Source organism: Myotis brandtii, unplaced genomic scaffold, assembly GCF_000412655.1.
Source record: "Myotis brandtii unplaced genomic scaffold, ASM41265v1 scaffold176, whole genome shotgun sequence".
Lineage (NCBI taxonomy): Eukaryota > Metazoa > Chordata > Mammalia > Chiroptera > Vespertilionidae > Myotis > Myotis brandtii.
The window spans coordinates 401,934-415,454 of NW_005356519.1; the positions used below are offsets into that span (position 1 = coordinate 401,934).

At 36.9% G+C, this 13,521-nt stretch overlaps 1 protein-coding gene across 4 annotated transcripts in view; it reads left to right on the forward strand.

Moving 5' to 3' along the window:
- The window catches only part of MLIP (muscular LMNA-interacting protein), a 243,626-nt gene that overhangs the window by 129,455 nt on the left and 100,650 nt on the right, over window positions 1-13,521 (forward strand). For all 4 annotated transcript variants that reach the window (XM_014537286.1, XM_014537287.1, XM_005863289.2 and 1 more), the window contains one exon: window positions 5,407-6,975. In XM_014537286.1, coding sequence (XP_014392772.1) covers window positions 5,407-6,975 — 1,569 coding nt within the window. The remainder of the gene's footprint in view (window positions 1-5,406; window positions 6,976-13,521) is intronic.

Genomic DNA, 13,521 nt, shown 5'->3' on the forward strand with positions numbered 1-13,521 from the left:
GCCCCCCGCGCCCCCCCCGCCCACCGCACCCTGGCCGCCTGCCGCACCCCAGCTCTGCTCCTGCCTCCAGCCTCCGCCACCTTGGCTCTGTTCCTGTCTCCACCGCCTCTACTTTGCTCCCTTCTGCAGCGCTTGGCTTCCTTCTACGTTGTCTTCAGTCTTCACTCCCAGCAGGTATATGCAAATTAACCGCCATCTTGGTTGGGTTAATGTGCATATAGTTGCTCTGATTGGCTGGTGGGCATAGCGAAGGTATGGTCAATTAGCATATTTGTCTTTTATTAGTGTGGCTATTTTCTTTTATCTTTGAATAAAATCACCAGGTGGTGATTTTAATTGTTTAATCACCTTTCTCTAGTGATCTTCCCACTGCCATCTCCCCATTTCCCTTCTTGCTTAGGGTGAGGATATGATTCTGTTCTCTTAATCTTTTTGTCACCGTCTATGGTGAGTGGGATTGGACACGCTTAGGAGAATTTTTCTGACTCTGTGGGAGGCCCCAGGCTCTGCTCTGATGCTGGTGGAATCCCTCTGATCCCTGCCTGATGGCCTGTTGCTTCCTCTGGATGAAACATCATTTGTACCATTATGTCAAGGGATAGAGGAAGTACATTTATGGGAAATCAAGTTGCTTTGTCAATTCCAGCAGAAAGATGATGGAGCCCTTAAAAGGAGGGTCTCCTGACTTGATATCAGAGCTCAAATTTCTTTTTTCCTCTCTGGTGAGGTAAAACTAAATTGGCCATCAGAGTCACTGTTTTCCCCATCCCTCACCTAACCTCACTGTCTGGAGTCTGTAGCAGAGTTAGAGGGGACAATCTCTGAAGGTGATGAGGCCTTCTTTAAGGAGACACTATGTCCCTGCTCTATGTACTTTTGTTCTTACATTTATAGGACACTTCTTCATTCTTTCAGGAAGGCAATATGCCATGCACTAGACACTAAGGGAATAAACTTTAAAAGGCATAGCACCTACCTTCAAGGAACTTGAAAACCGATGCATCTGAATACAATGACAATGAAAGGTAACACATTCAAGGAACAATGGGAAATGCAGGAGAAGACACCTAAATCAGCCTCAAACCTCAGGCAAGGTTCACATTGGATGAGCTAAAGTGTAAAGGTTAAGTACAAGTTTTTCTGGGCAAACAAGCAGTACTTAGGCATTTCTAGGAATCAGCAGAGAAGTTCCAACATAGAAGAGAAGAGGCTGAAAGAAGGGAAGGACTGATGAAACAGATGCCACAGATAAAGCAGTTTTGAAGAGGAGGGAGAGATGGAAAGTGTCAGTTTCTAGAGAGAAATCAGAAAAGATAAGAATCCCTTATCTTCGCCTGTTGGGTTTAGAAAATGATAAATCATTGTAGACAATGGTGATAACAGTGCCTGTGGAAGAGAGGATGGAGGGGACTGTTAAGAAGCCAGTAGAAAGTGTATTAGTTTTCCATGGCTGCATAACAGATCTCCATAAATTTAGTGGCTTAAAATGTTTATTCTATTTATTTGCTCTGCTACTGTGATCTCTAACCTTTTGATTCATTTTTTTAAAAACTCACTTGATTAGGTCATATCCACACAGGATAATCTCATGTTTGATTAACTTTAAGTCACCCGATGGGGGACTTTAATTACATCTACAAAATTCCTTTCCCTTTGCCAGGTTCTATTAATTAGAAGCAAGTGACAACTTCCACCCATACTCGAGGAGGGGATTATACAAGAGTGGGATTCTGGGAAGTCACTTTAGGATGTGTTTGCCATGAAAAGGAAATCAATACAGTGATTGTATGGTAAAGATGTAACTGTCAAGAGAACAACATGTACCTATAACTATGGGAAAGACAGGATCCACAAAGATCTTAGTGTATGTATATACATACATTTCTAATTAGCTTTTATTACTTAACAAACCACGCCAAAATTTAGTGTTTATAAACAACAACCTTCTATTTAGCTCAGAAATCTGCCAGTCAACAATTTGGCAAGGTTCTGCCAGGTGGTTCCACAAGACTGGATCTTTGTTGTGGTTCACTTATGTGTCTGCAGTTGGCTTCTGGATTGGTTTGAAGATGTTTAGCTGTCTGGTGGCTTGTTAGTTGAGATGTGGTATTGTATTTTCCAGCAGACTAGCTGGACTTATTCACATTGTGGCAATGTTCTGCACTCAGCAAGCCAGTAAGCTGCAATGCACACTGCTTTTCTAACCACTGCTTCTTATATCACATTTGCTAATGATCTACTGGCCAAAACAAATTATATGGCCAGTTGAGCTAACAGGGCAAACAAAAGACTTTGCCTTTTTAATGAAAAGACTAGAGAATGGTGAAAATTTTTATAGTCTAGATGATATTTATTATGATGTTTTTAAATATTAGAAAAATTCTGCTTTATATTTATGTTAAGATGAGAGAGCTAGTAAAAAAACAAAAAGGATGAATACATAGCCTATGAGGATAACTGATGAAATGTGATCCCTAAGACAGGATCTTCTGTGACTCAGAGTACATAGAGAAAATTAACCTTTAAAAAGTGAAAAGTCATAATTTTTCTAAAATAAAAAAAAAATGAGAGTAGATCAAGAAAATTGGATTTTCCTGGTAATCTCAGTTTTCCTTGGAGAAAAGAAATCTAAGTTGTTGAGTACAGTGAGAGAATGGTGAGAAAAGGGTTGATGGTGAGTGTTGACTTTTTGGAACATCTGTTTTTCAGAACAGGCGGGAAAGCTGATGACAGCAGAACATTGCAAGTATCCTGTGTTACTAGGATTATGTGAATGTATTCCAGGGTTCAGGATAGTCTTTCTAGTAAAAGAGAGTTTTGAGAATGACTTTGGAGGAGGTGTGTGGTAAGGAGGCTCAAGTAATTGGAGGAGGGTTTGGGATTGGAGTACATAGTCAGGGGTAGTTCTGAGAGATGTTTGAAGCAAAGGACTCAATAAAGATCAGGTTAGAAATAAATAGTGGAGGAGAAGGAGAACAAGTTTGAGGGAGAAGAAATTAGAGTAACAGTAACAAACCTAGTAACAAACAGCAGGAGGAGTTATTAATGGGAGAGAATGAAAGGATGGAAATAATTTATAGACATCAATAGAGAAATAAGGGATTTACAGGGAAGAGGTAAAGTAAAGTCTGGGCAACTCACTGAGCATTTGACAGGTATCCATTCTTTCTGCATAAAATCATTCATGTCTTTAGCTCCTCTTTTAAAAAACTTATTGATGAGAGGAACTCAGGACGATGAGTATTTTTCATTAAAAAATCCATTCTTCCCTCCTTGGAATTTTAAAGAACCATGGTGCCACATTTTTATATTAGGATAAATTAGAATAACATCAGAGTATATTTACAAATTAGAAATGAATATATTATAAATACTTATTAATATACAGGATGCAAAAATATAAAAATATGTGGATTAATATAAATGATAAACATTCTTAGATTTTTCAGAGTTTTTCTCTTAGAAGTTCTTCATAATCAACTATTAAAAAGTACAATAAAACTTTGAGTTACTTATATTAGCTAAAATATGACTTCATATAGTAGAAAATTTGGTAATTAGAATCCATATTCTTGAAAAAGTTTGTTGGAACAATATTTTTCTCTGAATGAGATCCTCAAAATTATGGCCCTATGATTTTCTCATGACATTTTGACGAATAATCAGGATAAATTAATGAGTTTGTCATATAAATTGAAGTTATTTGGAAACATGACTGAAAAGATAATGGGATTTTGGGGGGTTTTATTACTAATTTATAAAATTCTTTACTAAAAGCTGTGGCACAACATGAAAGGCATCCTACCTGGTCTTGAAATGTTTTCATTCCTTCTGTGAGGAGACCATCATTGGAAACAATAAGAAAAGAATTTCATTTATGATTAATCACATGAAACAGTTCTACAACCACTGACTAAGTAGAATTGTTTCTAAGTAAAACTTACATGAGGGAATGTTTAAGCTTTCTTTCTCAGTTTCTCTGCTTGATTTCAATTATCCCGTATTTATGGATATTCTGGGTTATACCAATGTACTCAAATATTATTTATTGTGGCAAGAATTTTGTGTTGCAAATACATATGTGGCTTACATATAAAAAGAAATTAATATTTTGTGTATGTTTGCTCAGAAACTGGAAAGTCTGGGATGAGTTGCTTGAATTTATTAGTTTTAAATGTTTTTCAGAACTCAAAACTATATGATATGAAAATCTTTACATTAGAACTGATGGATACCTTAACATGGACACCTTAAGCAAAACCAAGAAGTATCTTTTACTGAATTTTTAAATCAACCTTTTATTAAGTTTAAGTATTATGGTCATACATTTTCCTGCTATGTAATACAAAAAATATATACATATAAAATCACTTAATAAATATTCATTATTTCCCCAAATTCTTGGTTAGACACAAGTAGTTTCTCTTATGAATTGATAGAATTGAATCAATAATTTTGAAAGAAAACCTCTGTTTAAAAGATTTGTCTTTAGACTCACTTATAATTTCAGTATTTGTCTTAAAAATAGAGCACAGGAATACATATACCCTGTTATTCCACAGACTCATACTAGCCTAGCTTGACAAGGATACATTATTTCTTTATTGTCTGTTTATTTTGTGTGGAATTGATGAGTTAGTTGCACTGTGTAAGGTAGATTACATTTATAAAGTACTCTGGATTCCTTTGATATGAAAGCATATGTGCTTCTTTCAGTAACAAACAACCAAGTTGTTTGTTATGTGTTTATCCTGGCAAGTAATTAGGGAAAATATTTTTGTAAGCTAAAATCCCCTCTCTGTTTTGGACTTTGCTTTCACTCTCTCATTGTTTACCATTGTATATTGATACTGGATGCTACATCTTTTGAATTCTGGGCATTTCTTTTTAGGTTCACAACATGTAACAGTAGTCCAGATTTTTAGAATTTCAAACTTTGAAGTACGTTACATTTTTAAGGAATGTAGTCATTATTATTATATGATGGTTTATATTCTTACAATGAAAGAAAATCTATTTCATTTTCCGAGGGAATTTTGAAATTTACATTGATGGTGATTTAAATCTTTTCAAGTCACACAATTCCAAATTAAGATAACACTTTTAGATTCTGTCAATGAGTAATTTCTAAATGGAAATATGCAAATATAATTTAATATTGATGCTCATTCCGGGGAACAAATGAGCTATTGTATATAATACTTCAAGTTTTTTAATATTCTTTTTCAAATTCAAAACAGTGCCTCTTTGGCAAAACAGAATTTTTTCCATTTTTATGGAGGTTTAGGGTGCCTCTTTTCATGTAAACTATTAGGACTGTTTGCATAAACACACAAGTGCTAAGACTATTTTGATAGTTTCACAAATAATGTCCTATTACAATCTGTCTGTTTCTCTCTCCTCCAGTCAACTTCTTCTTCCACTACCTCTGAGCAGCTTGCCTGTAAACCACCTGCTTTCTCCTTTGTTTCTCCAACTAATCAGAAAGCACCACCTGACCCCGCTAAGCTCGGCGGGGCCTCTGCCCTAGAGGAGTTCCACACTAGGAGGCTGGACGCCAGTGGGGCCTTGGTGGAAGAAACAGCTACGTATTTTCAAACTTCCACTCACTCGTCACCCTTTTTTGCATCGAAAGGCACCTCCTCGACGTTTCAGTTTCCCCATTCCACTCAGTTATCAGGTTCTAATTTGTCCAGTCCCAGTGAAGCAGATCAAAAACCTGGACGGACATTGGAAGTTCTGAAGAAGACAGCGTCAGCCTCACATGTCCTTAGCTCTGGAGAAAGTCTGCGACCCTCTTCTCCTCCACTGTCCTCCAGTGCTTCTCTGAAGTCGAATTCAACCTCATACCTACCAGTCCGTATTGTCATGCATTCACTCTCTCCAAGTCCAAAACCATTTACTCCCTCTCTCCATGGCTCTTCTTCCACTCTCTGTAGCCCAATGTCTTCTAGTGGAAATCTCTCAAGGTCAGGGGTGAAATCCCTGGTGCCCTCCCGGCTTTCTCTTCTCACTGCCATCCTCAAGTCAAACCTTTCTCACCAGAGACCCTTGTCCCCTGCATCCTGTCCCACTTTCTCTCTCAACTCCCTGGCTTCGTCCACACTCACACTTGATCAAAAAGCAAAGCAAGCCCCATCCACACCTAAAAAATCTCTCTCCAGTTGCTCACTGAGCTCCAGGTCTCCTGGGCAAAGGGAACACCAGGATTCTGAATTTAGCCAGCCATCCTTTCACTTACCTTTTTTCACCCAATCTGCTCCCCTTCCTCAGGCACACCCCCTTTCTCCCACAAAACATGAAAGTAGTAGCCTTGCTTCTTTGAATGTAGAGAAGACACCATCACCCACTTCTCTAAAGAGTAATTCAATCCCTTCCCTGCTGCAAACAACACCGAGTCCTGTAGGTCTTCCTCCTGCTTCACAAAGATTTTATCCTTTTTCTTGGAAGAGCAAAAGGGATGCTGACCTCAGGGGTCCAGAAAAGCCCAGGGATATTTACACATATCCTTCTGCATCAGCCTCCTCTATGTTACCGTCTGCATTTCCCACTAACCAAAGAGCCACACTCTCCTCTCCAGAGGAAAGTTTCCATCCTTCCCCAGTTCTTTCAGACCTGCTACACAGATCCCAGAGAGCATCACCACAGCTCTCTGGCCAAGGGCAGAATCCTTCTGCTCCTACTTCACCGCCTGTCTCCAGTGCTAGCTCTGCCTCTCTTCCCAAATTGGGGTCCTCCCCTCCCCCTCATGCTAATCTTCCCACTCGGGCACCCCAGCTCAGTCCTTCCGCACTGCACCCAAATTGTGGCAGTGGCACCTTACCTTCAAGATTTGGGAAATCGGAAAGCTCAATATCTGACCACAGGTCATCTGTTTCAACCCCATCACCTTCCACCTCTCTAACAAGAACCAAGGAGCTGATTTCACCTTGTGCATTTTCCATGCCAACAGACCCTGAGAATAAGAAACCCAAGGTATTTTTTGCATGTTGCATGGTGCATGCTTATTTTGAAATATGGAAGAAGACTTTTTTTGCAGAGGGGGTTAAATCAGTGATTATGACATTCTTTCTATTCCTATGAGAAAGTGCAAGTGTGGGGCTAGGGTGTGGCTAGGATTTGGTATATTTGAACATGGAGTTGAATTATAATCTGTCTAAAGTTGTGCATGTTTCTGTGAAATTCTGATTTTGTGTATCCTCCTGTTATGATAAATTCTTATATTTTTATTGTTTTAGGCATAACATGGTTTATATCATTGATTCAAGAACTGGAATTTAAAGCAGCTAGTAGAGATTTGGTGATATGATACATGTCTAACTATTTAATAACATGGAGTCAATTATCCATAAAAAATATCCTGTACTGAGAGAATTATAGATAAGATTAGTGTAAAAAGGAATATTATCTTAGATCTAGGCCCATATTCTAGGCCAAGCCAATTTAAAAACTTTCTATTTCCCTTGCCATCATTCATTTATAATTATTAATTTTTCCCCTTCTACATGGTTGATTTCATTATTGCTCTTCATACCTCAAGCTAAATCAATATGCATTTAGCTATATCCACACAGGGCAAAAGGGAATAGAAATTTCCTTTATATGTGAAAATGATTTGATTTATAATAAACACAAAAAAACTTAGTAATTTGAAATACAGAGAAAATAGACAGGCTGGGTATAAGGAAATAGAATTAAGAAAGTAGAAATATTGACTTTTGAGTGCTCCAAAGCAACCCACTGAGGAGAGATGTGAAACTGGCATTTGTTTTAATATGAGAAGGGAAATATTTGAAGGAGTGATCCATAGAGCTCATTTCTTTTGGAAGAAGGCAACACTGCTATAGAGCATGCCAGCTTCCCAGCTATTCTCAAATAATTAGAATGTGCATATTATACACCCAGAATTTGGTCATTGCTATGTAAATAAAATAAAATTATGAAAGTGCTTGTATTAAGAGGGAATTCAAATTTTCAGTTCAGTGCATTGAAGTAACACAGTTTTACTGCTTCCAACTTCCATGGAGACTGTGTCCAACTCTGTTTGAAGGATGAAGTTAGGATAGGAAAGATAAAACAACTCACATGCTCTTACTAATGATGTAGTTTAACTTAAAAAGCATGCATGCATTAAACACCCACTGTGTGCCTACCTCTATACTAGACTTTTTTTGAGATGTGTGTATATATGTGCTTCTGTGTGTGTGTTTAAGGAAAGTAAGAGAGCATTTTTTTTGTCTTAAAATTTTTCATTCAAAAATACATATACATAATGTGGAGAAGCTATCTAGAGTTATTAAATCTACAGTAATGCTGAAAAACAAGTATAAGGAAATGTTAACATAGCATAATGTCAATTACATATAATTGTGCACTGAATTTGATATAATAGAAATATTATGAGAGTCAGGCCAGTTGAAATATTTAGTATTTATCTTAATGAAGAGAAAGGAGTTGATATTTCAGAAAGGGTAAATAACTGGGCAAATGTATAGAAGTTGATTCCAGGGAAATGTATGTGGAGACATAAGAAGATTGGCTTATCATTGAATAGTGATGATAATAGTAATGATGATTATAGTAACAGATATCAAATGCTTTCTGTGAATCAAGATATATCTTAGTAGTTATTCAAAATAGCTAAAAATTAATTAAAAGGGACAATGTCAGTTAATTTTATGACCATGAGATTGGTAATATTATTTTCTTCATTTCATACACCAAGAAACTGAAGTTCAGTGAACAATTTATTATGTTTCATTGCTGTAAAACAAAAAAAATCAATTATTATTTTAGCTTTATTTAATAATTCTCATGAAGGAAATCATTGTTATAGAATAATGATAAGAATTATCAATTTATATAATGTTTGAGCCATTTAAAAATGTATTCTTAGAAATTATTAAGTCCTTGCATTTTAAACTTTCAAAGCAAATAGGATAGAGAAAAATCTAACATTTTTATAATTCTAAATTGAAAATCTTGTATATTTGAGGTAAAATGACCTAGCGATTATCTCCTTAATGCATATGCTATTATGAAATTTATTTGTGCTATATTACAAAAGCTTGGTGATGTAAACATGACCATTTCCTGAATTTATTAACAAGTATTGCCTGAACCCTATGGCCATGCACCTAAATCATTCCTCACCTCTGTGGGAAATGACTGGACTCCAGAGGCTTCTTCCAAGTGTTTCTGTATGTGGTCACTTTGCTTCGTTCATGTTTTGTCCTGTTTTTGGAGAGACCTGGGAGAGGCTTGGCCCAGCGGGGCTTTTGCTAAAGCTAAGTCCTTTTTTTTAAAAAAAAATATATTTTATTGATTTTTTACAGAGAGGAAGGGAGAGGGATAGAGAGTTAGAAACATCGATGAGAGAGAAACATCGATCAGCTGCCTCCTGCATACCCTCCACTGGGTATGTGCCCACAACCAAGGTACATGCCCTTGACCGGAATTGAACCTGGGACCCTTCAGTCCTCAGGCCGAAGCTCTATCCACTGAGCCAAACCGGTGAGGGCCTGAGTCCTTTTTTGGTTCTAAAATCAAGTTTGTTAAAGACCTGTTTTTCCACAGCTCATTAACTGCTCCCAATATTAAAGAACTTTCAGCATTTGCCCTCTATTTTGTTTTATTTTCTTTGTTTCCAAGCTAAAAACTAAGCTTCTAGAAACTCACAATAAATTTGATGTAAATTAAAATATAAAAATATCGAGAAATTATAATTTATCTATTTTTACCTGATCCTTTGAACAGAAAAATATTTCTTATAATGGGTAAAACTTGTGATAACTTCTGCAAAAAGAGTCACTCTTTGAGACATGCTGTTCTTTGTCTATTTATTTCTTCCTTGTTCTTGCTATTATCTCTCCAGGTAAAAAAAATCAGCCTGCGTATTTTTTTTTTTTATTGCAAACTATTTTTGCAGAAATTGTAACCTGAATATAAAAATTCATTAAAATGGATTCTGGAATAGGTAAATCTTATCCCAGTTTCTTTTTGATGTTTGACTAGTCTTTATTAAATTGCTAAGATTACTTTATAGATTGATAGGAGAAAATAGACAAAAGCTTTGGGATATCAAAGAATTCATGCCTTTATGGATTGTTTCTTGTCTTGCTCCTTCTTCTGTGCTGCTAATCTGAGCACAGGGCTATCTTTGAAATTAAAGAGCTTCAGATATAGATCAGTTTCACTTAGTGCCAGATCCCAAAAGGAAAGAGGTCCTGGAATACAAATGGCCATCATATTAAAACATGAATACTTGAATGACATTAGTTCAAAGTCTGGGCCCTGCTGGCCTTTGATATGAAAATAAAATGGAACAGTAGAGCATGCTGAGCTAAATTCAGGTAAAAAGTATGTGTAATGTTTCTTTTTCATAGATTGAATCTTAAGGTTCTGAATCTGCGTGCATTAGTTCGATACAGTTGACATATTTTAATATCAGATATAGTTAAGAATAACATTTCACAATATGAGCATGGCTGTAGACAGGATGGACATTTCCCAGGATGTTGCTCAGGCTACTCTTTGATCAGCATCCATGTTGTCTGAGATATTTTTAATCCCTTGGGAAAGTCTAAATATCACAAAATTAATCCATGGAGTTGTATTCAGGTTGTAATATATTTCGCATTTAGTTATGAAACAGTTTAAAATTTCTCCTAGTGAGTCATGATGTTCCATACACTCACCCAAGATGATGGTGTGCCTGTGTTGGCCTTAAAGTTATTTGGAAACATAGCATATTTAAAGAATTAGTTGGGAGCTTTTTGATATTTTATGAACTTGTAGGTGGTATTTTTTTTAAATTTTTTTAAGGATCTTCAACATCATATTTTTCTTTTTTTAAAAAATTTTTTTCTTTATTGATTAAGGTATTACATATGTGTCCTTTAAATAAACTCTTTCCTTTAAGGCATCAAAACATTTCCAAATATATCATACTGGAAACTTGGTGGCAACAGTCTCTATGTAATTTTCTCCATTTCTGCTAATCCGTATATAATATGGGAAATGAGCAATATGAAATATACCTCCATGAGCTAAAATACTTAATGAGGGTTCAAACAAACCACTCATTCACTCAATAAATATGTACTGAGTGCTTATTATGTGCAAGGATATGTGCAAGGCACTTTTCCAAGTTGTAAGGCTATATTGCCACAAATAAAATAGCAAAATGCCTGCTCATAGAAAGTTTATATTCTGTGGTGGCACAGAAATAATCAATAATAACCCCCCCTTCCCAAATAAGTACATTTTCTTGTGTGTTAGAAGGTCATATGTGGTAATGAAAAAATATAGCAGGGTAAGGGATGGTGTCACAAATTAATATTGGGTGGTCATAATAGGTTTCTTTCAGAAGGTGACATGCAAGGAGGTGTTGCTCATGGGAGAGGATAGTCAGGAAAAATCCCTGAGGCCAGAGAGTGTTTGGCAGATACAAAGAACAGGGGAGCCAGTGTGGCCAGAGTGGAGTGAGTGAGGGAACTTGAGGTTGTCAGAAGGAGATGTAACTGTGAGCTATTGTAGGCCTGTGAGATCTTGCAGGCCACTTCTAAGTCTTTGATTTTTAATTTGAGTAAAACAGGAAGCAATTGGCGTGTGGGGGGGAAGGTTGAATAGATAACTGACAATCTTATCTATCTGGCTGTGTGTGAAGAACAGACTCTAAGAGAGTGAGAGAGGAAGTAAGGAGACCTTAAGAGGCTATTGCAGCCCTGGCTAGTGTTGCTAAGTGGTTAGGTGAGGATTAAGAACAAAAAAAAAGAGGCTATTGCAACAATCTAGGAAGTGATGGTGGCTCTGGGAGATTACAGCAGTGAAGACAAAGATAATATTTCTGTATATATTTTGTAGGTAGAGAAACATTCAGCAATCATTACAGCTAGCCACATGTGAAATAGTAAAACAGCTAAACTACACATACATACCTTCTTGTTTCCTTTTTGTCTTTTACTCTACCTCCTCCTCCCCAAAGTTCTTGGCACCTTTCAGGGGATTCTAGATTCATGATTCTCCCATCCCTGCTATCTGTCACGTCCATCTCTATACTAACCAATGCTGTGTCCATTTTCTTTGCTTCTCTCCAGCTAGGTTTTCTGAATTCATCTTAGCAATGATTTACAATGTCAAGGACTGACAAACCTTTTTTTTTTTTTACCCCTTGGGGAATATTTGCATTTTAATTGAGAGACGCTTGTGCAGTTTAACTCAAAGAACATACTTAGGAATATACCCCAAGAAACTAGAAACACCAATCAGAAAGGATATATGCACCCCTATGTTTATAGCAGCACAATTTACTTAAAAAACCAACAAAGATTCAAGGTCATGAGTTCAAACCTGAAAGTTCAGATCATTGAAGGAAGATGACTTCAGGAACTTAACACATTGGAAATGTCTTTGGGGCTTGAATCGGGAAGGAGAGTCACCAACATCTAAGGCTTGGCCTGAAGATGAGGAACTAAAATTTTGGGTTTTTATGTCCTCTGAATCAGCATAATTTTCAAACAAATATTTGCTGAGTATCTGTTCTTGCCAGGATGATATTAGGTATTGGAAACAATATGAAATTCTCCCCTAAAAGATGTTTCAGGGTAATAGGGATGGCAAAAGTATTATAATACAGTGAAATAAGTATTACACATTTAGAGAGTTAGAAGCACAAAAGGATAAGTCAGCCATGGAGAGGGCCCCTGGGAAAAAAGTCTAGGAAGTTTTCTTAGTAGCTGCCACTGTCATCTCCCTCTCCTACTCCTCCACTTCAGGTATCAAAATCATTATAGAGATTGTGCTCTGCCAGTGATCCAGATGTAAGGCAGGTGTCTGACAATCTCTTCTGTGAATTGGATCAGGACCTCAGTTGAGCTTTCCCTTTAGGGAGATTCTGACTCAGGAAGTGCAAGCATGTCACTGAAGAGCAGGAAGTATATATGCTCATCGATGCTTCTGGCAAGAGAAGTTGGCCATAATGAAAGGCACCCTCTTCACTAGAGTTCTCTTTTGTCATTTATGTAATCTGAGGTTCTGCTAGTCACCTTTACTTAAAGTGTAACCATGAGTTCAAATCTCCGATTCTTCAGGTAACTAATATAGTTCACTTTGAGATCTCCTGGGTCTTTATTACTAGAGCCTGGTGTGGAAATTTAGGCAACAGGGGATAGGACAGGGGTGGGGAATATTTTCTGAAGGAGAAGGATATGCTCTTCCTATCCCCATCCTCACACCCAGGATTTATGTTGTAATATCTAGGATTGCCTATAAATAGGATTAGTTCTGATACATTTATGTACTAAAACTCCATTTCCTTTTCTAAACCTAAACTTTGCAGTGTACCTGTCACGTAGTGGATATTTAAGACATATTTATTGGATGTTGACTAAAAGCATAGATGACAAATTGGAGGGATACAATAAGTATCATTACATATTTTGCTAGATTCAGGGTCAGGTTGGTCAGGTCTACCTTCTGTGATTCGCTGAAGGTGATTCCAACCTGTAATATGACAGTCTA